This window comes from Eubalaena glacialis, chromosome 4 (assembly GCF_028564815.1).
Source record: "Eubalaena glacialis isolate mEubGla1 chromosome 4, mEubGla1.1.hap2.+ XY, whole genome shotgun sequence".
Lineage (NCBI taxonomy): Eukaryota > Metazoa > Chordata > Mammalia > Artiodactyla > Balaenidae > Eubalaena > Eubalaena glacialis.
This window is the reverse complement of record NC_083719.1, coordinates 6,477,019-6,503,960: the sequence shown is the minus strand read 5'-3', so window position 1 is coordinate 6,503,960 and position 26,942 is coordinate 6,477,019. Positions and strand designations below refer to the sequence as shown.

Below are 26,942 nucleotides of genomic sequence, written 5' to 3'. Positions count from 1 at the left end.
AAATTGATACAGCCACTATGGAAAAGGGTATGGAGGTTCCTTAAAAAACTAAAAACAGAACTACCATACGACCCAGCAATCCCACTACTGGGCATATACCCTGAGAAAACCATAATTCAAAAAGATGGACACAAGTTCTTAATTGTCATATATTCTTGTTAGAGTTATCAATAAGGAATACTGTTCTTTGTCCCTTTTCATGTTTTCACCTTGAGTCTATTTTGGCTGATATATATAACATATGCATATAATTTTGCTTGCTATGTTTGCTTATGCCTTTTGTTTTTTTGGAAATATTTCTATTGTAAAATATATGAGATTAGAGATTATAATAAACAGCCATGAAGCCTTAACAAATCTTAAGATTATATAATATTTCCTTCAGATCTTCATTTTTCAAAATGACCAGAAACCTGTGACAGGTGAAGATTTGTTTTTTAAATGCCAATCTCTTTCATAAAAAAACAATATATACCTGAGAGTAGGAGAAAAGTTTTCATACCCCTTTTACATTTTGATTTCCGTTTTGACAAAATCTTAAAAGAGAACGTGTCACCGGGAATTGTCTTAGTCCATTCGAGCTGCTGTAACAAAATACCACTGGGTGGCTAACAGACAATAGAATTTCTCACAGTTCTGGAAGCTGGAAAAGACCAGGTGCCAGTGTTGTCGGGTTCTGGTGAAGGCCTCAGGGTTGCAGACAGCCGACTTCCACGATGTCCTCACAGGGTAGAAGGAGCGGGGAGCTCTGCGGGGCCTCTTGTAACAAGGGCACTGACCCCATTCCTGAGGGCTCCAGCGTCATGACCTAACCATTCCGCAAAGGCCCCAGCTCCTACCACCATCACACTGGAGTCAGGATTTGAATATATGAATTTGGAAGACGTAAAATAGTCAGACAATAGTAGCAATTTTAAAAATACAAGGATATTAAGTAGGTATTTTAAGCCCAGGTTACAACTTGTGTGATATCATGGAGGTAAAATAAATTATGTGGAAAAACTAAAAAATATGCTGAAAGGAGCAGAAATGAAAAGGTGGGGAATGGGGGTGGGCTGGGGGCTGGACAGAGGAGGAGAAAAGTGTGGTAGCTTTACTGAAATATGCACTTGCTCGCATCTGTAAAGTGAATGCAAATTCCCTAAATTCTGACACTGTGATATTAAAAAAAAGGAACCGTTGTAAATAAATCACATGCCAGTGGAATTTCAAAATATATTTCAGATTTCTAGCATAAAAAAATCCCTATAAGCATTACCTTAAAATATTTTTTATCAGAAATATAGTTTTGGTAATAAACCATTTGATAAAATTATATAAACATGTAATCAGATACGCTATACCTATGTAATTTTAATGCACTAATATGAATATTTTTATGGTACATTTTACATAAGAATATAAATTATTTTTAGCTTATTTAAAAAAAACCGGTGACTAGCTCACAAGATTTAACTATCTACCCAGGTGACGCTCGTGCCCATATCCCGTACTGAGAAGCCTTCACATGTACTGCTAGAGATGCCCTGTGATCTGGTCGCAGTCCCTGCAGAAGCTCTCCAGGAGGGAGAGGTGTCCCGGGAAGTGCTGGTGGAGGAGCGCGGGCTACCTTTTTCAGCTCAGGGCGGTTTGGGGAGGGTCGGGGGGGGGGGCAGACATGGGAACCTGAATTGAAAGCTTCCTACACTGTTAAACGGTCCACTCCCCATGCCACCACCCGACCTCCTCCAAGAAATGTTAAAAAAAAAATTTTAATTTTAAAAATCGGAAGTCTCAAGCTTCAGTAAAGTTGTCTTTTAGTACTTTCAGCCAAAAAGCTTAATTCTCTTCCTTTATTTCCCAATTTTATCACCAAATATCCTGAAGATACCGTTTTTCTTCTTTTAAAGTAGCCAATGTTTTCATTGCTTCTAGTTTTTCAACTCCAACCTCTTTGCTTATTATCTCCACAAGGACATCATTTACATCCTTGGCCATATTCTTAGCATCTCTAAAAAAAAGAGTAACAGCATTAACTGTTTAAGAAACAGTGATTTTTACCAAATCCTCCTTAATTCACGAATCTCACTGCCGAGACTCTGTCACTACACGTTAGTCCTCCCTCCATTTCTCTGGAAAGTGTCCCTCAGGTCTCCAGGCACCTACCGCTCCCCCAGGGACAGGCCTTTGCCCAGGACCACTGTCACATGCAGTGCTGACCACCCCATTCACAGCTTTAAACCCTTCAAAGGCGTCCGTGCTCTGGGAGCAGCCGAAATCTTTAAATGTCTGAGGACCTCACAATCGGGCCCCTCCTCACCTGTCTTCCCTCTATTCTCAAGGCATTCCTGAGGGCAACAAGCTCCCCGGACACGCCTAAGCCTTCATATGCACGTGTGCACACGCTGAGTTATTAACAGACACGTTTACTGGGAACTTGCCAAGGGCTGGCCCTCTATTAAGTGTTTCCACGTCCCAGCGCTTTCATTTGCAGGTCGGGCAAGGGGCCCCTCCTGTGCGCTCCTGTGGCCCCTGCGCAGCACCCGCTATACCGTGAGCATCTGCTGACCTGGCTTTCCCACAGGGAGCAGGCGGCCTGGGATAGGGGTGCATCTCATTTACCACTTATCTCTCGACATCTGCACAGTGCCAAATACTTAGTAGGCACTCGAATGCTTGTTGAATGCAAGTGTCTGACAGGACTCTAACGTCTCAGGAATTGAACTTGCCCTGCCCCTCACAGTAAGATTTCCTGAGAAAGTTTTAACGGCTGCCATACTCTCCCTCAAGCACTCTGAGATCACTTCTACCCCCACGGCCCTTCCCCATGTCCCGCGGCTGCAGCTGCCAAACCTACTGGCCCCTCCGTCTTCTCCCGACTTGACTATCAGCAGCAAAGGCTCCCCTTTGAGTCAGCGTCCCCTGGGCTTAGGGACAAGTTCGCTCCTTCCTCAGTGGCTGTTCTTCTCAGTCTCCTGTGTTTGGTCCATGTTAGAGTGCCGTGGGCACCTGAGCCCTCACCTCTGACCAGCCATGAACGCTATCAGCTTCACTTCACGGATGTGAAAAATGAAGCACCAGTGACAGTGCAGAGTTATTTCTGGGTTAATGTTTTAAGAGTTTTTTAAGATGTTTAAGAACCCCTCCAAGTTCTCAATTACCAGTTACTCATATATTTGTACATGTGTTTGCACAACGGACTTCACCTCCATTATTTAGAGCTGCATCTAAGCCTTCAGCCTGTATCTGACACTGACAGCATTGTCCTCTGCAAACAAAGAAAGATCAAATGCTTCACTAGAAGTAAATGAAAACGTAAACCAACACAGCGTCCAGAAGCTCTACCCTTTCTGACCTAGAGCAGCGTTTTCTAGCTGAGGAGTCGTTAATGGGTCATGACATCAACTTCGTAGCCAAAGTCAGCTTTTTGTAAAATGATAGAACAAATGAAATAAAAGTTATCAGAATGTGTCATAAAAAGTAAGTCGAAAAAGGAAGCTTTGTTTTATGAACCTTTTCAATTATATTTATATGTATTCTAGGTCACTATGCCAGTATTTCTTCTTCTGTATCATAGTTTAAAAAAAAAACAAACAAAAAAACCTGACCTGATGACTTACGGAATGTTTTAAATGCCAGGGATGTGTTAGGATAAAAAAAAGAGTAATTTCTTATTTCAAAACTCCTTTTTAACTGGCAAACATTTTTGAGTTCCATTAAAACAAGTAGCTAAGTTCCTAAAATTTTTATTTTCTATGGCAATCTTGGGTTTCTATAATGGATCTTATGTCAAAAAGTAGACGAAACATAAGAATGACTCCTGGCTTATGTCAACTCTGATACCATAAATTATGCCTTAAAGAAAAAGGATCCTAGACCCACATTCTCAGAGTCAAAACCAAAGCTGTTTTCCTTGGCTAGGTCGACTGCACAAATCACATATTCACTATTTACTGATACAACAAAATCAATCCTGAGACAGAATGTAACATTCAGAGGCTAAAAACATGTATTTAAAACTGTACAAAGCATTCCCCAATGCATGAGTTAATTTTCTTTTTTTTGGGGGGGCCACGCTGGCCAACTTCTTGGCTATTAAGTGTATGTTAAAAATCATTTTAGAGCTTGTATTTCTATCCCTGTATTTAAGAATCAAATCTCTCATCCGTACATGTGCATATCACTAACCAATCGGTCCCTGGTCTGTTTAATAAACATTACTGACTGCCCTCCCCACCCCGGCACTTGGGCACGATGGCCACTTACCCACACACGTAAACATGACCGTTCTCCTGAAGAAGGACCCTTGCCACCTGCTTGCTGTGACGCTGGATGCTGTCTTGCACATACTTTGCTGGGGCTTCTTCCTCCCCCACAGGAGCATCTCTTGAGAAGGAAACTTTCAAGTGAGTGAGAATTCCACACTTAAGGAAATGTCTGAGCTCCTCTCTGAAATACAATATTTAATAGGTCCCTGGAAGGTTTGTAATTTAAAGTTGAAAAAGTCTGAAATTAGAATTGTACGGCATGGCTGAGTCTTACAATGCTAGAATTGTGACATACCTGAATAAGTAATCCCTATCCTTATGTCTGCAGCCAAAAAACAACCACATTGCTCCAAAGTGTCCATCTGGGTGATGTTCTCGGAGTTTCTCTCTAAGTGAAAAAGAAAGTTGAGATGTTTGATATAAAGAATAGGTAAAAGCAATCTTTCTTTTTCCTTTTACCTCTCCAGATAGGTCTGTAAAATCCACCTTCGCAGTCACTCAAAGTCCATTTACTGAATTAACATTTTACTATCCGCAGGGTACCTGGGCCACTCCAGCAGACACTACAAAAAGTAAGCTTACCTATGAGCTGCAGACATCTATGAGCTTTATATGACATCTCTGTAGTGAGGATAATTCAAATTATCACATTGTGAAACCCAGACTAATTTCTACATTAAATATTCATAACAATTTTATGAATAAAAATTAACTCTCAATTAACATGATAGAAAAGTGGCACCGGGATTTTTTTTTTTTTTTAATAAATTCATTCATTTTCTTTATTTTTGGCTGCGTTGAGTCTTCACCGCTGCACGCGGGCCCTCTCTAGTTGCGGAGAGCGGGGGCCCCTCTTCGCCACGGTGCACGGGCCTCAGCAGTTGTGGCGCACGGGCCTCAGCAGTTGTGGCGCACGGGCCTAGCAGTTGTGGCGCACAGGCTCTAGAGCACAGGTTCAGCAGCCGTGGCGTACACGCCCAGTTGCTCCACAGCACGTGGGATCCTCCCGAACCAGGGATTGAACCCGTGTCCCCTGCATTGGCAGGTGGACCCTCAACCACTGCGCCACCAGGGAAGTCCCGGCACTGGGTTTTAAAAGGTAGAATGGTCTGCTGTGAAATGTTTCAGAAATGATGGACACGCCCTACTTTTTTGATTTCTTAAGGAAAAAAAAGAAAAGAAAACAACAAAAAGACTTTGTCCAAAGGATATTACTCCACTATCTGGGGAACACTACGTAAGAACTGTTATTTCACAAACAGGGAGAGAAGCACAATTTTATTTATTTATTTTATAAAAAATAGTTGTATTCTGATACAAAGATACATGTATTAATATCATTCTGTTGAAAATTACTGATGTTAAGGGTTTAACTTTGAAACTGCTGGTGTAACTGGATCTTTGTGACTACCAATTTTATCTAGCTCAGGAATAGATGGGACAGCTGCACATCACCACAGCATAAAGGTGTGCTTGAAATCTGTCCCCAAATACATGCACTACAAACTATGGTTCAGCAGGGGAAAAAGAAAAAGAATGTACCAGAGTAAAAATGGAGGTTCCAGTACAAAGCAAAATTTCTAGAAGATATATTTACTTTTCCCATGGTGACAAATTATGCTATGCTATCACACATTTGATAATAATTTTTTTAAATAAAAATTTTACAACCAAAGTCCAATATCCTAAAAACCACTGAAGAAACAAAAAAGCTCTCTATTACGTACTTCCACTCAGGACCACAAGGGACACATTTTCTCACCAGCCAAAGAAAACACATACCTATGTTGTAGGAAGCCAATGAAAGGTGCTATGCCGGTTCCTGGACCCACCATTATGATGGGGACTGAGAGGTCATTTGGTAAATGGAAAAAATTTGTTGCCCGAGGAGATATGGATATCTGAAATATTAAACCAATGCTCGTAAGTTCGGAAAAAAACCAGACAAAGGCATATAACCAAGGTGATGCCTGCTAAAGAAATCAGAAAGTGCAACTTCCCCTCAAAGGAGCATCATAAAATCAAATAGCAGCATTAAATCTTACTGAAAACACAAACACATCTGTCAGTGCAGAGAAATAAACAAGTCTGTCTTGTAAATTTTTCTTTTCTATTCAAATCAAAGGTATTTTAAAAATGACAGGCACGATATTTCTGAGGTAGAACACTGAATAAATAATAATTGAGTTCTTTTTCTAGGCCCAAGAAAAAGATCTGCTTCCTAGTAGGCAACCCATTATAGGTATCATGAAGAAATGCACAAAAAAATGAAGACATTATTCTTCATGTTAGGACATAAAGGGGCAATGAAGATTAACATCAAGATGGGGTGAAGGTTTTAAGTGAAAATTAGGCAAGCGAAAGAGAAATTAAGGGGCTGCCCCAAAGATACTAGAGCACTGCGCTACATTTGCTACTCTAGGTCCCATGTTACCTGTGTTTGTTGCAAAACTAGAATAAGTGATATATAGATAAACAAAATCTTCTTGCTACAATTTCAAAAGGGTTTTCTTCTAAATCATGTGCCAGGGATACTTAAAGGAATCTATTTGTAAATATATTCATCTTTCAGTTTCACTTTGCCATATGCTTTAGTTACACAGAGTGATACTAACAGTTAAGAATGACAGGAATCTTCCCTCCATTCCCTGCTGGTATAATTGTATATATTTTAACCTTTAATTGTCTGAAGTTCATCAACAGGATGAACACAGTACTTTTTAAATGAAGAACTGGCAGAGCTGTATCAAATGATTGTTCTCAGTTTGGAGTGAAACTGTAATTAATATTATATTAGCCTTATTCACTTGATTCATCCACTTCACAATTTTATTGAAGGTACTCAATATGACAAACACTAGGACAGAGAAATGAGCAAAACCACATCTGTCTTCATGGGACTTATATTCTAGTGGGTGGAAAAGACAATAAACAAACATATTTATAGAATGACAGGTAATGATAAGTCCCAGGAAGCAAAATAAAACAGGATAGGATGGGTATGGCAGGAAACTGCTAAAGAGACCACACTTCCTATGTTCCAGGGACGGCAAAGAGACCAGAATACTAGTCAGCTCCTGCTGTAAATCTCCGATGGCTTACAACACCAAGCACTTACTTCTGGCTCTGCTCAATGGCTGCAGCTCTGCACCATGATCTCCTTCACTTGGATCCAAACCCAAGGAGCATCCCTGACCTGAATCATTCCATCCGATGTCAGAGGGAAAGAGCAAGAGAGGCAAGCCACAGCATCCTATCAGGTTCAGAGCGCCTGCTGAGATGTGGCATAATCCTGTCTGCTCACCTTTCACTGGCCAAGGCTGGTCACATGGCCAGGCTACACATGAATGGGAGGGCAAGTCTACTCTTCCTCCGGGGGCGGGGGCATCTGTGAACAACAGTACTATCTACCAGTCGGGGGAGGGCATGCGGTGGATGGATCCTGGATAAAATATGGTACTACACGACACAACGAAATTTAAGTAGCTTTAAATTATATCCTTTCTATCTATACCTCTAGTGCCTCAACACTGGGTAGTCAACGAAAATCTGTTAAAATACTGAAAGAAGAAAAGGGCAGGAGGGAGGAAAGAAAGAATATGTGAAAGGCACCCATCCTTGGTGTTTGTAATACAGCATCAATATACGTTTTTTTTTTTGAACTTTCTGGAGATCTGCTATTTTTATGAGATCATGAAGCGACACAATACTTTCATGTCAGTACTACAATATTTCTTTACAAAAAAGAAGTTTCTCACGTTCTCAATATTTTGTTGATATGAGGGACACACGATAAAGCACCTGTTCCAGGCAGCAGATTGGGAAAATACCAAGTTAAAGGGCAATTTTAAGCCTTAGTCCTCCCTTAAGCTCACTCAAGTATATATCAGATCAGAAGTCTTAATTCCCCCTAAGTGCTGTCAACTTTTTAACTTCAGTAACTTACAGCAACCAAACCAGTAATAAGATAACATTACAACTGACATGTTCATTCTTCAATACCATGGAGAAGACTTCATGATAAAGACTGAAATTTTTTAAACATTTCAACCATCCTTGTGGGTGAGGAGGGAGAACGTAATTGCTCCCTATGCATACGGTCTCAAATGAGATTTTGCCAAGTGTGGATCAAAATATAAAAGAACACCACGGCTCCAACAAAAGGGGAAGAAACAGGGGCAGGGGAAAATCCTACTACCCAAAACTGAAGGACATAAAACTAATCTCTGTTTGTCAACTGCCATTTTAAGACGACTTCTTCGGAGCACAGGACACCGACTGAGCATAAACGAGGCTGTCCCTCATCACCAGCCTTCACTGTGGACTCGGCTCCCGTGCCAACCTACCAAGACCATCAGCGCAAAGGTCTTCTCCTTTATGAACGTGACAAGCAAGAAGCAGAGTGTATGTATTATATAAAATTCATGCTTTACACATTTAGGAAACACACGGACTACATTGAGTGAAGTAATGTTCTCCTGACTTTCCAAAAGAGATATTAAAATTCAAGTAGGGCATACATTTCCCTGTGAATAATTTGATGGGAATGGACCATGCAGGGGACCCTACATTGTTTTTTCTCATCGGGCGAAGAGCACACTTTTAATGATGCCAAAACTGCCCACTCCTAGTACCTCGGGCGCCAGGGCCTTCTCGCCGTCTGCCTGGGAGGCATGTGTGTTCGGCTGAAGAACCGATTCAACCAGCGCGGCCAGCCAGCCCGTGCACACGCCCTTCCGCAGAGCCACCGCCGTGGTGTCAGACCAAAACTCCACGATGTTAAAAATGAAATGAAGCTTCCCTGGGTGAAACAGGCTCGAGCTGCAAAGACACAGAGATAAGTTTGTAAACTCCGCCTCAGGACTAACACGTACAGGCCAAGCTAGGCCTTTTTTACTGCATGAGGGTATTTCCTAATGGGCTCTAAACCTACCTTCTTCCTCTTCAGAAAACAGTTCTGTTGCTTACTTCAAAGCCCCACCCCCCACCGGCCTAGTTTTGTGATGTCGTTCAGGAGAGTTTCTGGTTACCTGTTTGCCGCCAAGACTGAATGAGATTTTTACCAGCTTTCCTCCCTCTTCCCTACGTCCACCCAGGGAAGGCGGCCGGGCACACCAGTAAAGGCCGCAGGTGGAGGACCTGCAGACTCGCTAAGTGGGGACACGGCTCTGGACCACGGGGGCCACTGAAGAGCCATACCTTATGAACTCCGGGAGGACACAGTCCAAGCCTGGTCTTCTTCACTCCTCATCACGCCTGCTACTGTCTTGCACAAATCTGGTAAGTTTTCAGTAAATGGATTTGTAGCTACTAAGCATTTGGAAGTCAGAGTTTCATTACATTTTAGGAGAAAGAGGCTAACTATTATGTTAATAAACGTCAGTACCTTGCACATGAATATGGTCTGGGTTGGAGCTTAGGAAGATGTTCTGGAAAAAAATTAAAATAAGCAATTATTAATTCATTCCTACTGAAAATAAATTATATGTATATATGTAAATTATATGTAAAGATCTGAATTTGATTCCTATTTTCTTATTTAGAATTTCAAAGTAACTTGTTTTAATTTTAAATCGTATTTTAGAGCACACATAAATTCACTGTGTCTAAGTAAAATATCACTAAATATTTTTTTCCAATTCTTAAAGACCAGACATATCACATTTCCTCAATCTGAACTCAGTATTTGTACCTAAAAGCTGTTTTGTTTTTTTTTTAAACATCAAAGGGTAGTAAGAGTAGGGTCCATGAATGGGCCTCAGAGTCAAGGAACCAATTACATTGTTTTCTGGGGTGTGTCCAGAGATTCCAGATTTGAAAAAAGATCATGACCCAAAAAAGATTAAGGACTATGGAAAATACTTAGGCTTGAAATATTTTTCCTTCATAATATTTATATGATAATAACAAAAAAATAGGAGTGTAATGGTGGACATTTTTCAATCAAGTTATCCAGAAACCTAGTGGTTTTAAGATACATAGGTACTCTTTTAAAAGAAGATTAAGAAGTCAGTATTTGAATATCCAATTGTCCACTATCAAACCCTGATAATTTTTTGTGTTCGGTATGTTATATTTTTGATAGTTATTTAGCAAAAATTTAGAAAGACCTTTCTAAAATGTCTTACAGTTGTAATATCAGGATAAGGCTGAATAGAGGGCTCATCTTAATACTTTAGTTACATTGTTTTCTTACAGAAATTAGAAAATAATTAAAACTTTTATGTCTCAATGCCTTTAATTTTTTTACATAACTATATAATAAATGATACATATAAGCTTAAAAAGGTAACAGAAAATCTATAAAAAGAATTGGAACAATTTTTCCATGATTAACAGCTTTACAAGACTCCTTGTAACTTCCCTAATGGGTGTTCCGGTTGTTATCCAAGCCCCCTATTAGCTCAAAAGACTCAACTGAGGAGGGTAAGGGTGTTCATTCGAGCAGGGAAGCAGGGAGAGCAGCCTCACCCCTCTGAGGAGGAGGAAAGAGAATACTAAGAAATAAAAAGGGGAAGAGGGCAGGGCCTGACTTGTAAAGCAGGGTGTCCTTAACCGTACTCGGCATCAAAGGGGACCTTGGGTAAAAAGTACCTGTTTTCCCGTCACCAAACACAAATGCAAATTTTGAACATTTTACTATTTGTCACCAAGGAAAACCGAGAGGAGACGACAGAGTTACAAGCGTAGGAAAGGAACAAAGGTTTCAAAGTCCTGTAAGATTCTGACAGTCGCTGCCCCTAGCAAGCGCCTCCAGTCCCTGCGGCCAGCTCCCCCGGGAAGATCTTAAACTCTCTTCTGCTCGAGTATGAGGACCAGAAGACACAATCTGGGCAAAAACCCAGCATGTGATCTTTTTACATCTGGATGTTCTGTCTCCCCCAAGGCTAACGCCCCGGGGCACCGTGAGTGAGGCCACTTGTCTGTACTGGGGGACTTGCCCAGGTGGGAACATTTCTGTACCCTGCACACAGAGCGCATGCTTCATCAAACTCCATCAATAATCACTATCTTTGAAAAAGATCCTTTTCTTGGAAACCTCATTTTTAGATAAAATTTGGCTACGAGCTTTCTGAAAAAGAGTAGAGGCCAAAGGCTGAGCAAAAAAAAGAGAATTAAGGCTGACTATATTAAGAGAGCAAATGACAGTGGCAATGGTAGGAAAGAAAAATTAAAAAATAAAAATTTAAGCTTGGAAGAGAGATTCTTCGACTTCAGAAGGCAGTTCAGCGGTCCAGGCAGCGGGAAGAGCAGCCGTAAGACGCTTACTTACTGATCACGGTGATCGAGACGCACTCCCACGGGCCTGCAGAGAACTCAAAGGTGCTCCTACCACGGAGAGGCTGCCCCTCGGGGCTGGGGTGACTGTGACAGCGACCACTCACCAAGCAGGAGGCCGAGCGGAGGCTGGCAGGACGGAAAGGCCAGCAGGAGGTCTAGGAGGCAGGCACGGGAGTCTCTGACGAAGCGGTTGTAGTCGGCCGCCCCCTGCCTGCTGCACAGCTCCTGCAGCCGTCGCTTCTCCGCGCCGTCGCCAGCGTGGTCCACGAGGGCTCGCAAGAACGCCTGTGGCCGAGGAAGCCGACTTAAATCACCACGCGCTCTGTGGTTACAGCCGTGAGAACGCTGGGTGAGTCCCCACCTGGGGATGTGCCCAGTTATCCAAGAAAAAGTGAGTGTGGTCACTAGGAGTGTGGTCAGGACAAGAGCATTTCATTTGTTATTCGTTTTAATGGCAGCCTGTTAGGCAAACCCCACTTTTATGTTCCATTTTTGGTCACCTTCCCCAAATCTTAAACCAACCCAATCTCAAATTACATGGCAGGTATAAGTGAGTAATCAGAAAGTCTCACAACTTAATGTTTTTATCTCGGGACACAGTACCTGTTCTTGCCTTAGCTGATGATTACAACCCAGATTTCTACATTTACTTGACCACTGTTATGACAGGCACCGGGCAGGTAAAGCACTGGGCAAAGAGGACACCTGACTTGCCCAAAAGGCTTCACAGGCGAGTGAGAGCAACAGAGGTCAAGAAGTAGCCAGAGTGCGACAGGCCGCCTATCCACCAGGACACACGGACGTTCAGGGCTTCTGAGGCCAGAGGCTCCCCAGAAGGCAGGCTTGAGCTGAAGCCTGGCTGCACGGAAGAAAGGAAGTGACGGGCAGCCAGAGATGGCAGAGCCACAGGGGGGCACGGGAGGCAGGCAAAAGCACGGCTCTTGGGGAGCACGTGTGCTTCAACACAAATGCCAGGAAATGCGGACACGGGCAGAAGCTGACAAACAGTGAGGGCCCGAACCTCCAGACCCCTGCACGGGGACTCTGAGTCACCTCGGATCCATCGTGGAAAGAGGAGGAGGAGAACATAAATAAAGCAAAACAAGAAAGTCCCGGATCCCTAGTCTCAAAGACGGAACCAAGTCCAAACTCTTGGGCCAAAGACCAAACTTGCTAATGACAACTTTTGGTTCTAATGCAATTCCAAGCACATCCATCATGGGACATATAAAGCTCTCATTACTCACGGGAAGCAAAGAACTTCGGCAAGTCATCTGCATCAACGCTATCTGAAACGCGAGTGGGCACCACTACTTTTTATTCCATGGCTCCCACATCCCGGAGGGCTGGATGCTCTTAACAGGGAAAATGAGATCCATGTTCCTGTGAGGGTCACGGGTTTCCACTGGCCTAGCCAAGAATCCCTGCTTAAACTATCCAGATACCAACAAATTACATGGCTTCTTCAAAGTACCGGACACAGAACAAGCACCTGGGAAACGTCGTGGCATAAAGCCCCAGGTCTCTGCATGGATCTCTGGTAAGACAGGAGTTTACCAAGAACACTTCACACCACGCTTTCTCAAGTCAATAAAATTCCCTAAATTACAGTCTATAACTGTAGCAATTGTAAATCCTTCACTTTACAATTACAGAAACTTCAAGGTACTAAAATAGGAAATACAGCACTGTGCAGAGAACTGACAAACATTACTAAAACTTAAATTATAAATATTTTTAACATAGTAATTCTACTCCAAGGAATTTATTTTTTAAAAAAACTTCAGGGGGCTTCCCTGGTGGTCCAGTGGGTAAGACTCCGCCCTCCCAATGCAGGGGGCCCAGGGTTCGAACCCTGGTCAGGGAACTAAGAAGTCCGCATGCATGCCGCAACTAAGAATTCGCATGCTGCAACTAAGACCCGGCGGAGCCTAAATAAATAAATAAACATAAATCTAAAAAAAAAGTTTTTTTAAAATTTTTTTAATAAAAATAAAAAAGACTTCAGGTACTTCCCTGGCAGTTCAGTGGTTAAGACTCCACGCCTCCAATGCAGGGGCCATGGGTTTGATCCCTGGTCGGGGAACTAAGATCCCACACGCCGCCCAGTGCAACCAAAAAATAAATAAATAAATAAAAATAAAAACATAAAAAAGACTTCAAACAAGTGTACAAAGATGAATTAGAATGTTCACCTATGTAGGTTTTTTAAATAGTGGAAAACTGGAAACAACCAACTGTCCATAATCAAATCAACAATTGTTTTTTTCTTAAAAAAACATTTTTAAAAATTTATTTATTTTATTTATTTATTTTTGGCTGCACTGGGTCTTCGTTGCTGTGTGCAGGCTTTCTCTAGTTGCAGCGAGCAGGGGCTACTCTTCGTTGTGGTGCGCGGGCTTCTCATTGCAGTGGCTTCTCCTGTTGCAGAGCATGGGCTATAGATGCGAGGGCTTCAGCGGTTGTGGCACGTGGGCTCAGTAGTTGTGGCACTCGGGCTCTAGAGCACAGGCTCAGTAGTTGTGGCGCACGGGCTTAGCTGCTCTGTGGCATGTGGGATTTTCCTGGACCAGGGATCAAACCCGTGTCCCCTGCATTGGCAGGCAGATTCTTAACCACTGCGCCACCAGGGAAGTCCTCAAATCAACAACTGTGTTGTACCCATAGCATCTTTTAAAAGTATCTTCAGTACCTTTCCATGCTGGCATATCCAAACTCATTTCCTTTTAAGTAAAAAAAGGCATGTTGCAGAACAGCACATATACTACATGACCTCATTTTTCCTTAGCAAAACAAAATCCAAGTGTTAATTGCAGGGGTTTGATTATGAAGGACTTTTGCTTCCTGAGTTACTTACTTTTGTGTCCAGACTTTTTATAAGCATATTACTTTTGCAGTAAGGAAAGACATATTTTTAAATATGTACTTCATGAAATTTTCAGAAACGGTAGAGTTAAACTAAAATTGTGAAACTATTTAATTTAATCAAGAAGTTCTCATCACAGTGAATTGTAGATTTACTCAAATTATATCTAGGACTAAGCCTCTCCATAAAGTAGTTCACTTCCCAAAGACTACAAATGCAGTAAACACAATAACAAAATAGAGAATAAACACTGCACTGCGGACAGGGTAGCCGAATAATAGTACTATTTATGCTCATTGGCAATACAAGTTTGGTAAAGCACAGCTTGGAAAGTTTACCCATGAATATCCACTTGAGTAACATGGTTGTAACAAAATCAGTAGTTCCCAGCATAACACTGACATCTAGTGGATCTTTCTGTCTCCAAATTCATCTAAACATCAATATAACCTACCAAAACCCTTCAATGTTCCCTGAAGAATTCTGACATGATAAATAAGTACAGGTTTTTACACAAAAGGGGTCTTCACAACATTAAACAGGTGGCAAGCAGTGGAAAAGCCCTACACCCCAAGCTTCCCGCCACCAATTAGAGAGAAAAAGTGTCCACGTACAGCTGGAAAACACATGCTACCTAGGGCCACTTTCATCACTAGTTACCATGCTACATCAAGTTAATGTCTAGAAAAATAAGATCAAGAAAAAGCCCTACCTTAAAAATCTCATTTCAGTAGAAAACAAAAAATTTCAGTATAAGCACAACATAAAAATATTTGCCCATGACAATTACAAAGACACTGCACACCTTGGGAACCATTTTGAACACATGCTGTGAAGACCATATTTCTAAGCCTTCAAAGGGCAAATACCAGATTTAATAAACCCTACAAAGAGGTGAGCATATTTTTAAATAGTCACCCAAAGAAGAAAGAAAAATACCTTCTTAGGAACCGCTCGTATTTCAAGGCACCAGGTAAGAAGGAACTGGAGAGAACACTTCTCGGGTATATGTTGGGGCAAGGCTGCTCCTTTTCAGGCAGACGGGAAAGAGTCAATGACACAGAAAATAGAGAAGACAATGTTTTCCGTCCATAAAAACACTAATAGCTGTAATATTTTACATTATAGTGCTATCAAAGTACTTGTGGCAATATGACTTGTGGCAATGTTTATTCAGTCAAAAAATTTCCTCAAAAGGAATACAGAAGAAAAAACCTACTTTACAAAAACAATGGTTATAAATTTAACAGCATTATTGTACCAGCCATACCTACCAAATCTAGGTACACTGAACAAAAGAAAGGGAAATTATCCAAAACCACTGAACAAAAGAAAGGAACAAAAAGCCAAAAGATGGCAGTGGTCCAATAACACTGCCTATCATCCTCAAAAAGAATTTCAGAACTGACTGAATTCCAGTTCAAGATTCTAAGCAAACAACTAAAAAATAACTTCCTTTAATTATGGAGCAAGCAATTATTTTCATATATTAAATAAGCAAAAACAAATATGCTATGAGAAACAAACATTAAAAAAAAAAAATTTTTTTTTTTTTTTGGCCGCGCCACGTGGCTTGCAGGATGTTCCCCCCACCAGGGATTAAACTTGGGCCCCGGCAGTGAAAGCCTGGAGTCCTAACCACTAGGCCACCAGGGAACTCCCAACAAAAAACTTTTAAAAAAGATTCATATAATACAGTTTTTTTTGCCTGACAATTTTAATATGCTAACCTAGAAACAAAATAATGCTGATTGCAAAAAAACAGCCTAACAAATCAGCCCAACTAACCAACCTGCTTCTCCAAAACCAGTTACGTTCATTTTTTTAACCGTTCCCCAGTTTGCTGCAAGCTTGCTGATTTCCAGAGTTTTGAAAAAGCTGATTCTTCAACTTCACTTTTAATGTCCGTAAGCATCCAATAAGCATAAACTCTACTAGCATCTCATTCAGTGTAACTGACTCATTCAGGGCACTTGATGTGAAAGCTAAAAACCCCCAAGACCAGCAAGTGGCTGTGTTCCGCCTGCTAATCCGTGGCCGACCCCCGGGCATCTGTGCAGACTCGCCCTGGTCACCTCCAATCCCCTGGCCCAATGACATCCTGGGAAATAAGAGATCAGGGCTGTACCTTTCTTCTTCGTGTCTGCCTTAATGTTCAAGATGACACAATGTTCTCTCCTGTCTGTGAGCTGCAGTCTTTGGAGTAGGTGCTGTACCTCAGAGTCACTGTTGGGACAGATCACGTTAAAGGCATCTCCAGGCTGGTAGGAAAAATCTGTTTTCTAGAGAAGAACCAACATGAAATACAAAAAATTCCACATGAGTTCAAGAGTTTTCGCTTTGGGGTAACAGAGTTTTAAATATATGACCATTTGAATAAATGAATTAGTTTATTGCAATTAGAATTTTTTGTTTCTAACAAGTAAGCCCAAGTAACCAAACAAACATACTTTTATTAGGAGTTATTTTTAAAAAGAAATTCTGTAGCTATCCAATGTTTTTCTTTATATTGAGTATTCATAGACTAGAAATTAAGACCTTCTGCCTCTTCTAAAAATTAAGGTGCCCTGGTAAGTAGTGTTTCAATAATCCATGTACAAATCCTCTCATGAAAACATACACACACACACATTAGGAGCAAAAGAAACTACTTAAGGCCGTCTGCACTGGTTTTCAATTTCCTTTCTTTACTCCTTTCCTTTGGGGAGGATTAGGGGTCGGGGAGAGCAATTTCTTTTTCCTTAGTGACACACGACGACGTCAAACCACCTGGCTCGGTACTGGCCGTAAACAAACCCGGGCTCCAGGTGGAGCCACCTCCCACAGCAGGTCTACTTAGAGCAGTGTGGGGTGTGGAGCGCTCTGGAGAGGGCCCTCTGGCCACACATGCTCACACCTCTAGCCTGGGAGGGACACAGGCTGTCCCCACCAGGCGGCCAAACCTCGCCTCTTTATGACGAAAGTACAGAACAAGAGTGAAATGGTTTGGTGTACATAGGATGTTTAGCAATATGGATTAGAATGTTCAAAAGGAAAATGGAACTACTCAATACTACATAAGCAAAACCATCTAGTTCTGACACCTGTCACATTTCTTTCTTTCTATGAGAAACTCAATTAAACCCACATCGACGGCCTTGGCGCACCCTCTTCTGAGAGCCCAGCCCAAGGAACCTCTCAGGGCCCTCGTCAAGGGTTGAGCTACGTGGCTGTGAGGACGTAAAACCACAGCTTCTTAACCTGAGGCCAATGAGGCAGCGGCTGGGGAAGCCTCACGGATGGGGTTCAGAGAGGGAGCACATAAACGCCCGAAAACTGTGTGCAAAGTGTTTATATACAATCATTCTTCTGGAGAGGGGGGTCCGTGATTTCTCCCAGATCCTCAAAGGAACAAGGACCACCACTCTGAGAAGTGAATGTCACACGACTGTCTAGTCTGGCTCTACTTCCAACTAGCCGCTGACCTCAGGTAAGCAGCTTCCTTCCCAGGGGCTCTTATACGGAAATACTGCTCTGATTCCATTATTCTTTGGCAGCTTAGTGAGTAAGGCAGCAACACTCTGCTCTCAAGTAGAATCACCTCCAGTCACTCATTTTAGCCCCTCCTTGAAGTGAAAAGAAAAGGTATGAGGTGGAGAGAAAAAACGATGGGTCAAGAATAAAAAGGCCGCTGTCCAGCCACAGGCCTCACTCTTCCTGAGTGTGTAGATGAGGACACAGCACAAGTCTCTGCACTTGCTGACAACATCCCTGCGCTCAGAAACACATTCTGTAACTTACTGAAATGTCCAGTTCTATCAGAAGAGTGGTTTTTATGGCATCATTCATAGTCAGTTGAACTGCCTTTGAAATTGGAACATGAAAAATTGGATCCACTGAGGTCACAGGTGCTTGGCTTTCCTCCTTGAGAAACAAATGTGATAAAATATTACTCAATGCAGTTTTCAATTATACTTACCACTGCTTCACTTAGTGACAAGGTGAGAGCTACAGGATCTTTTAAAATGCCCTGCTATTTAAGTATTCTTCTCTAAGGTAAATGGCTACAGACATACGCCTCTCAGTCTTTCAGAAGAGAAGCTCATCTACACCTTAAACTTGTCTATTAGACTTCAGAATTTCTGAGATATACGGAAAGTATCAGATACTACCATCTTTCATGTAAAGGTCTAACAGTCTTCCTAATGAACTATGCAAAAGGAAATCGCATGCATGCATGCATATTTCAGAAGGAAATTCTAAAGGAAATGACAGATGTTTACGGTTGGAAGCTGTCTGCACAGATGGTCACAGGAACCCTCAGAGTGGTGGCTTGGTGCTGCCCAACAGAGCTGTCTCGACAATGGGAATGTTCCATTTCACTGGCCGATACGGAAGTCACTAGACATGTGTGCCCACTGAGCACTTGGAAACATGCTTGTGTGACTAAGGAACGGAATTCTTAATTTTATTTAATTTTCATTAATTTAAATTTAAGTAGCCACACGTGGGAAAATATTAAGAAACCCAAATCTTTGTACAACCCCCTCCTTTCATAACTTGATGTTCCTAAGTTCTATTAAAAATAGAAACTTACATCTTAGAAAGTGCTAGGCAATTAATTTTGGATAAGTGGCTGCATGGGAAAGCTGGAAAGAGGGTCAGGGCTGAGAGCCTGCAAGTGGAAGGAAGCGGGGCACGGCCCCCAGCAAGGCTGCTGGGAGTGCTCACAGGTGGCCCTCAGCCAGCTCACAGTCGCCTCTGAGGATCACCTGAGCACTCTCAGGTCCCACCTGCTTTCAGAGGCAGCCCATATCCAGTGACGAATCAATGACTCTAAAGGCCCAGCCCCTCTGCACAACTCAGGACAACTCTGAAGGGCCATCCCTGCTTCAGACAACCCCGTGAGCACAGCTGGGGCCTCTGCTGAGACTGCATCACAGCTCGGCTTCTCCCAGTGCCCAGTCCTGCTTCTGTCCCCTCACATCCCAGGGTGACAAGGACACCCTAAAAAACCATCTCACAGTGATCCCCAGGAACCCAGCCTGGGACAGTCAGCGCCCGAGTAAACCAAGAAAGTTGCTAAAATGGGAGTGTGGAGCTGGACTGCTGGCTGGCAATAAGGACACCACACTGGTGACAGGACAGCACAAGGCAGCAGTGCAACAGCTACGTGGGACGGGTACCCCCGGAAGGGAATGCACTAGCTGCTGTGGGTACAAGTGCTTGGCAACTATGAGGAAGCAGTACTGATTCAGCTGGTGGAATTAATGCAAAAAGCCGGAAAAAATGCAAAAAGCTGGGAATAATTAATCAACAACTAAATTCTAAGTGTGAAAGCCAGAGGACATTCTCTGTAGTTTATAAAGAAGGGCTCTCATCTCCTGCAGCCTGAGGGCAGAGAAAGCCAAGGACTGACTCAGGTAGGCAAAGAATGGGAGAGGGACACCTGGGTGAATAGCTTGAATCCCTAGATCCCTTGAGCCCTTTGAGCCTGCAGAAGTGGCCACTCCTTCCTATTAAGAGCAAGAACTCCCTTCTCGAATTAAGACAATGCAGGGACTCTACCCCTGCACCCCATCTCTCCTCCTGGCTGCTGGACCAGTAACTACAGTTAGGTAGCAACAAACCTGGCTGCTTGTGTGTTGGGCCAGCTCCAAAGAAAGTGCAGGACAGCAATATACACCAATAGAATATGTGCGCACAAGATAGAACATTGAGGTCCTGGGTCAGGCAGGGTAGAACATAAATGTGGATAAAGGAGTTTTTCTAGCTGGGACACTCTCCTAGGATACGGGCTTTACACACTCTGGCACGAGCCCCCAGAGATGATGTGAACATGCTGACAGCAGGGCTACGAGAGCAAAGAAAAAGCAAGCGCCTGTACTAAGTGGGGCAGAAATGCCAAGACCAGGGCCAGCATTTGAAGACAGGATTAAAAGCTCAGAGAAGAGGGCCTACTAGAGTGGATAAAACCATGTAAAGCCAAACCCCACCAGATGACGATGTGCCCTGAAGCACCCAGAGAATACAGCGCTGCCAAGGCCAACAGGACTGTGCTGGTGAGAGGGGCACCAGCACCACTGACTTCAAGGCTGGCCTCCCCTGCTGACCGGAGCTCACAGACTGGGCTCACAGCAACAGGAAAACCAGGATTCCGCCCCCCCACCCACACAGAACAGAGGGAGGTGGGAGCACTTAGCCAGGAAAGCCGGGGGGCACAATTATCACGGTGAGTAAGAAAGCTGGGGGTTGCCAGGGGGCCTGGCTCTCAGAATTAGCAGAAATGACTGAAAACATGGCTCCTGGAGGGGCAGCCAACAAGGGCACTGGACCAATCCTGACAAGGAGAAGAAGTGAAAGAGTCATGAGCAGGAAGCTGCTCCTCGTTCAAGACCCCTTGTCCAGGTCTGGACCTGCGCCAGCTGTGAGACCCGGAGCCCTCTGAGCGCAGAAGCAGGCAGGCTCCCAGGAGGGACTCTGCATGGCACGGAAACTGCACCCGGTAACGCCTGCCCCAAGGGGGAAACGTGCACCGGGCCAAGGGGAATGTCCCAGTACTTCAGGGACTGCTGGACGACGGTCCAAGTTGATGCTGTTACCCCAAGTGTCATCACGGCCCAGTAAGAGTGAGGTCTACGAGGCCAGGCAGTACATGGAGTCCTGGCCCAAGCCCGGCTCAGTGGGTCCACGGGTCACTTGGCAGTGAGCATAACCCCACACTGGACCCCTGGCCCGGGGGCTAAGAGCCGTCACAGCGGGGAAGGCCAAGGCGAGGCCTCTGAATTTGACACCAGCCTCTCTCCTCATCAAGGTATAGAATTAAAAACAATATAGCATCCTAGGAGGAAAGGCGGATAGCAATATAATCCTTAAAAATCTAAAGGATACAGGAGGGTCTCCATCATAGCCCCATGTAATTCACCAGCCTGGCCCCTGCGAAAAGCAGGCGGGTCCTGGGGGATGACAAGGAATGCCAGGAGCTCAGACAAGCAGTCGCTCCAACTGCGGACGGACGGCTTTCTTTGACAGAGCAGTTAACACGGCCTCGGGCACGCGGCATGTGGACACAGGTTTAGCCAAGGTGCTCTTTTCCATTTCTATCCATAAAGAGGAGCAGACATGTTCACTTTCACTTGAACATTTATAATTCTGCCCCAAGACCATCACATCGTTCCTGCTTGCTGGTCCAAGACAGGGCGAATAAATGCGGGACATCTGGACACTCAGCAAAACATCACCCTAGTCCACAGTATGGACACCATTATGCTAACCAGATGATGCTGGAGTCTTCTGTGCCTTATGGAGATTGAGGGCCTGTGGTCTAAGTGCAGTTTTTAGGATTCCAATGTTTGGTGCGTGTCAGGACATCCCCTCCCAAGTAAAGGATACACTATCTCATCCTGCACTTCACTTCACCTAGAGAGATGCATTACACCTGGCAGGCCTCTCTTCAGGCTCTGGGATACTGAGATACTGCTCCAACCCAAACACCAGGTGACACAAAAGTGGCCAGCTCTGAGGGGGTCCAGAGCAGGAAGGAGCTCTGCAGCAGGACCCCGTGACACGCTCACCGGAGGCCGTGCTGCTTGTACTGCACAGTCCAGGAGATCCCACGGCGTTAGAGGCAGAAGGGGTGGGGAGACGACGCTGTGTGGCGTGAGTGGGTCCAGCTGAAGGCTTTCTTATGGCTGCACTGAAGCTCAGCTTCCCACTCGGCCCGATCCTGCTTCCACCCTCCCCTCCCCCACCCACCCTGCCCCCAAGGTGATTATCCCAAGAGGATGCCCTAAAAAAGGAAACTTTTTCCCCCAACCCCTTACCCTCTAGGTATATCCTTTGAACAGATTTACACAAGTTTCCCTTAAAAAGTTGAGATTTTTAAAAATCTTTTAACCACATTACCAACAACTCAAGCCTATTTAATGATACCTACCACAAAAGAAACTCTCAGCAGATCCTCAGTGAAGTGCCTTGTCAGATCAGTCAGTGCTCACCGCCTCTGCCACATGCACCCATCCTTGCAGCGAGCACACGGGGGCTGGCTCTCCACACGCCCATGCACCCTGCTCCCACCAGCCCGGCATGTTCACTAGAGCCACCCATGCCTGGTCCCAGCCCTGACTACAATGTACTTACTGTGATTACCCCACTTAATAAATAATGAAGTATGAGTGCAAAAGCAATAACCCATGGCTGGTCATATAAAACCATACCTGTTTATCTGAATGCATTAGAAAAACACTATAAAAATATGATGCTAAAAACACTAATATCATCTCAGATATATGCAAACAGTTCTAGTAAACTAGAAAGCTGTACTTATATTGTTTCTAAAATGTCTAAATGGTTCATCATTTAATAAAAAGAAACAAAGAAACAAGAAAACATGATGGCTGTACTAAAGGTGTGGTTTATGTGAGAAAGCCCCTGTGGGACTCCAATCAGCCACTCTAAAAAAGAGGGCTTGGCTCCGCATTACAAGATTGGCTGCACTGGAAATTTATTCCAAGCATGCTGGAAGAAATTTCAGGGTACCATATACTGGCAATCATGGGGTAATATTAGCTATTATTCAACTTGATGCTCAAAAATTTAAAGACCACTTTAAAGTCATTTATTTATTGATAGGAAAAATACTCTAGGCAAAGAGAAAAAGACTTAATATAGACAAAAATATATGTGTAAGATATTATCAAGAAAAAGAAAAACCCACAAGGTGGAGTAACCCAGAATACCAAAAATCCATACTGGAAAAAGATTTTCCTATAAATAAGTCCTCTGAGTTTAGCTGCTGAGATAATTTCCTGACTGCCCACAACAACTTGCCCTCATCTGGCCGACATATAAAGTGAGAAACCAAGAAGTTAATTCTCCAAAATAATGGAGAAACTGAGCTGTTAACCATTTCCTTCTTCAAAGAATAACAACACAAGCAGGTGTGCAATGCGTGGAGGTAGCACCTCCCCAGGGACTACTCAGTTCCGCCACTGCAGTGCAGAAGCAGCCACAGGCACCGCGTGAATGGACGGCCATGGCTGGGTTCCAATAAAACTTTATTTACAAAAGAGAGGTGGGAGACCACACTCTCCCTGCACGCCACAGTCTGCTGGCCTCCATCATAATGTAATTTAAAAAACACCACCACCACCACCACCACCCACAGCACATAAAGTAAAACTGCTTACCTGGCCAAAGGACTCCTCCAGATGCACCTGTAAATATTCTGGTGGTAAAGCGGGAATATTCAGAGAGGCCTGTGAAAGCGGGGGTATTGAACAGGTAAGCGAGGGCTCAAAGTCTGCAATCAATGTATTCGATTGACCTCTGTTCACAGCATTTTGCTCTAAAACTTCAGCATCCTTTCGTCTGGAATCATCTAATCTCAGAAGTCCAACCTGTGATTCAATGTGTAATAATTCCGGTGTCACGGGGTCTGTCCTCCGGGAGGCATTAGATGCCATTGTGAGAGTTCCATTCATCTCCTCTTTTCCTCTACTCAACAGAAAATGCTTCGCCAGGGCGGCCCAGAGTCCGTTAATCCATGGCTCAACCACAAGTTCTAAACTGGATTGTTGTAATAAAAAAGGAAAAAAGAAACAAATGCCTAAGTTCTCCATTTAAATACATAACAATTGGATAATGGCAGAACCTGTCCATTTGACAGAATGCTGTGCAACTGTCAAAAACACTAAATATGGAGGCTATTCAGAATACAAAAAATACTTATGAATGATTAAGCTAAAAGGCAGAACATTATTGTGTTCATTAGCGCTGCGCTATAAAAAATTCAGAGAGCAAAAATGAAGATAATTTAGTAAAAGGTAATAGGAGTGTGATTCCTCTTAACTTCCTAAAACAGAGCTGGTCATTTAAGAAGCTGTAATTTTAAAGAGGCATGCTAAATTCTGATGAGGCTAACAGTACTTACCCAAAATCCAAGTCTACTCTAATATCACAAATGATAATTACATCAATCGAATGCACCATCCTTTTTTTTTTTTTTTTTGCCTAGCCAATTTACTGATCTTTGTTTCCCACAGATTAAAATATCACCAAGAAACCACTCCAGATTAACGCTCTTTTGACTAATAGTTCAAACCTTCTATCAGTTCTGAGCAATTATTCTGGTAAAATTTCCAGGCAGGCTGACCACAGGGGAAAAAAGGAATCATCCTTTAGGAGAGCTGAATTAATCATAAATACAGGGGACTTCCCTGGTGGTGCAGTGGTTAAGAATCCGCCTGCCAATGCAGGAGACATGGGTTCAAGCCCTGGTCTGGGAAGACCCCACATGCTGTGGAGCAACTAAGTCCGTGAGCCACAACTACTGAGCCTGCGCTCCAGAGCCCGCGAGCCACAACTACTGAAGCCCACGCGCCTAGAGCCCCTGCTCTGCCACAAGAGAAGCCACCACAGTGAGAAGCCCACGCACAGCAACAAAGAGTAGCCCCTGCTCGCTGCAACTAGAGAAAGCCCGTGCACAGCAACGAAGACCCAACGCAGCCAAAAATTAATTAATTAATTAATTTAAAAAAAATCCTAAGTACATTTTAAAATACAGTAGTCTACTTACTACTAGCAAAGTATGAGGGCTCAACAATAACAGTCCCTACACTCCCTGAACAGAAACTGTACACAGAGTGTACAGAATTGCTAAGAAAGACTGCATCAGGACCTTGGGAATAACATCCTTGTCATTTTCAATCACAACTCAAACAAGTTATCAATTAAATTCCAATTCATAAAGCTAAATGACAATTAAAAGGAGACATATTTTAGACCTCCATGTTGTTGCAACTTTGACGATAATTTCATCATATTCATTTGGTGCTCACACAGTACCTAGTTCCAAATTTGGTCACACAGCACATCTATCCCTCAGGAGCCTTTGGAGGAGCAACCATATAAAATCTGCAGTTCAATAATGACAGCTACATTTAACACCCCATTCTCACAACTCAGAAATAGTAAAAGGATAATATCCATAAATCAGAAAGCTCATACTTGCTGCGTGCTTACTACATGGCAGGCATTGTTCTAAAATAACAACTTGTATTAATTCATTTGATGCTCCAAAGAACCTTACACAATATGTACTATTATTATCTATTTTACAAGGGAAAAACCAAGGCACAAAAAGTTTAAGTAATCTGACCAAGGTTTCACAGTCAGTAAGTGGGGAAAATCAAGGATTTGAACCCAGATGTATGGACTCCAGTCTACATTCTTAACCCCTTCAATGTGGTGGTACTTTAAGCCAAGATGTCTCCTTGAAAATATTTTAATTTTAGAAAAGAGTACTTAGGTTGACAATTTAAGAGATGCAGGCTGCTGAAATATACATTCAAGAATTTTAGGGAGAGAGGAGAAGATGGCGGAAGAGTAAGACGCGGAGATCACCTTCCTCCCCAAAGATACATCAGAAATACATCTACACGTGGAACTGCTCCCATAGAACACCCACTGAACGCTGGCAGAAGACGTCAGACCTCCCAAAAGGCAAGAAACTCCCCACGTACCTGGGTAGGGCAAGAGAAAAAAGAAATAACAGAGACAAAAGAATAGGGACGGGACCTGCACCAGTGGGAGGGAGCTGTGAAGGAGGAAAGGTGTCCACACACTAGGAAGCCCCTTCGTGGGCGGAGACTGCGGGTGGCAGAGGGGGGAAGCTTCGGGGCCGCGGAGCAGAGCGCAGCCACAGGGGTGCGGAGGGCAAAGCGGAGAGATTCCCGCACAGAGGCTCGGCGCCGAGCAGCACTCAGCAGCCCGAGAGGCTTGTCTGCTCACCCGCCGGGGCGGGCGGGGGTGGGAGCTGAGGCTCGGGCTTCGGTCGGATCCCACGGAGAGGACTGGGGTTGGCGGCGTGAACACAGCCTGAAGGGGTTAGTGCACCACAGCTAGCCAGGAGGGAGTCCGGGAAAAGGTCTGGAGCTGCCGAACAGGCAAGAGACTTTTTCGTGCCTCTTTGTTTCCTGGTGCGCGAGGAGAGGGGATTCAGAGCGCCGCCTAAACGAGCTCCAGAGACGGGCGCGAGCCGCAGCTATCAGCGTGGACCCCAGAGACGGGCATGAGACGCTAAGGCTGCTGCTGCCGCCACCAAGAAGCCTGTGTGCAAACACAGGTCACTCTCCACACCGCCCCTCCCGGGAGCCAGTGCAGCCCGCCACTGCCAGGGTCCCGTGATCCGGGGACAACTTCCCCGGGAGAACGCACAGCACGCCGCAGGCTAGTGCAACGTCACGCCAGCCTCTGCCGCCACAGGCTCGCCCGGCATCCGTACCCCTCCCTCCCCACGGCCTGAGTGAGCCAGAGCCCCCGAAGCAGCTGCTCCTTTAACCCCATCCTGTCTGAGTGAAGAACAGACAGCCTCAGACGACCTACACACAGAGGCGGGTCCAGATCCAGAGCTGAACCCCGGGAGCTGTGCGAACAAAGAAGAGAAAGGGAAATCTCTCCCAGCAGCCTCAGAAGCAGCGGATTAAATCTCCACAATCAACGTGATGTACCTGCATCTGTGGAATACCTGAACAGACAACAAATCATCCCAAATTGAGGAGGTGGACTTT

At 43.9% G+C, this 26,942-nt stretch overlaps 1 protein-coding gene across 1 annotated transcript in view; it reads right to left on the bottom strand.

The window, feature by feature from the left end:
* Nucleotides 1-422: 422 nt before the first annotated feature.
* Nucleotides 423-26,942, bottom strand: part of MTRR (5-methyltetrahydrofolate-homocysteine methyltransferase reductase) — a 38,892-nt gene continuing 12,372 nt past the window's right edge. Inside the window, exons 5-15 of the mRNA XM_061187647.1 lie at nt 23,562-23,940; nt 18,175-18,297; nt 16,523-16,676; nt 15,334-15,422; nt 11,633-11,813; nt 9,634-9,676; nt 8,882-9,068; nt 6,030-6,148; nt 4,543-4,635; nt 4,246-4,428; nt 423-1,990 (exon numbers count right to left, since the gene is read on the bottom strand). Coding sequence (XP_061043630.1) covers nt 1,849-1,990; nt 4,246-4,428; nt 4,543-4,635; nt 6,030-6,148; nt 8,882-9,068; nt 9,634-9,676; nt 11,633-11,813; nt 15,334-15,422; nt 16,523-16,676; nt 18,175-18,297; nt 23,562-23,940 — 1,693 coding nt within the window. The 3' untranslated portion in view covers nt 423-1,848. The remainder of the gene's footprint in view (nt 1,991-4,245; nt 4,429-4,542; nt 4,636-6,029; nt 6,149-8,881; nt 9,069-9,633; nt 9,677-11,632; nt 11,814-15,333; nt 15,423-16,522; nt 16,677-18,174; nt 18,298-23,561; nt 23,941-26,942) is intronic.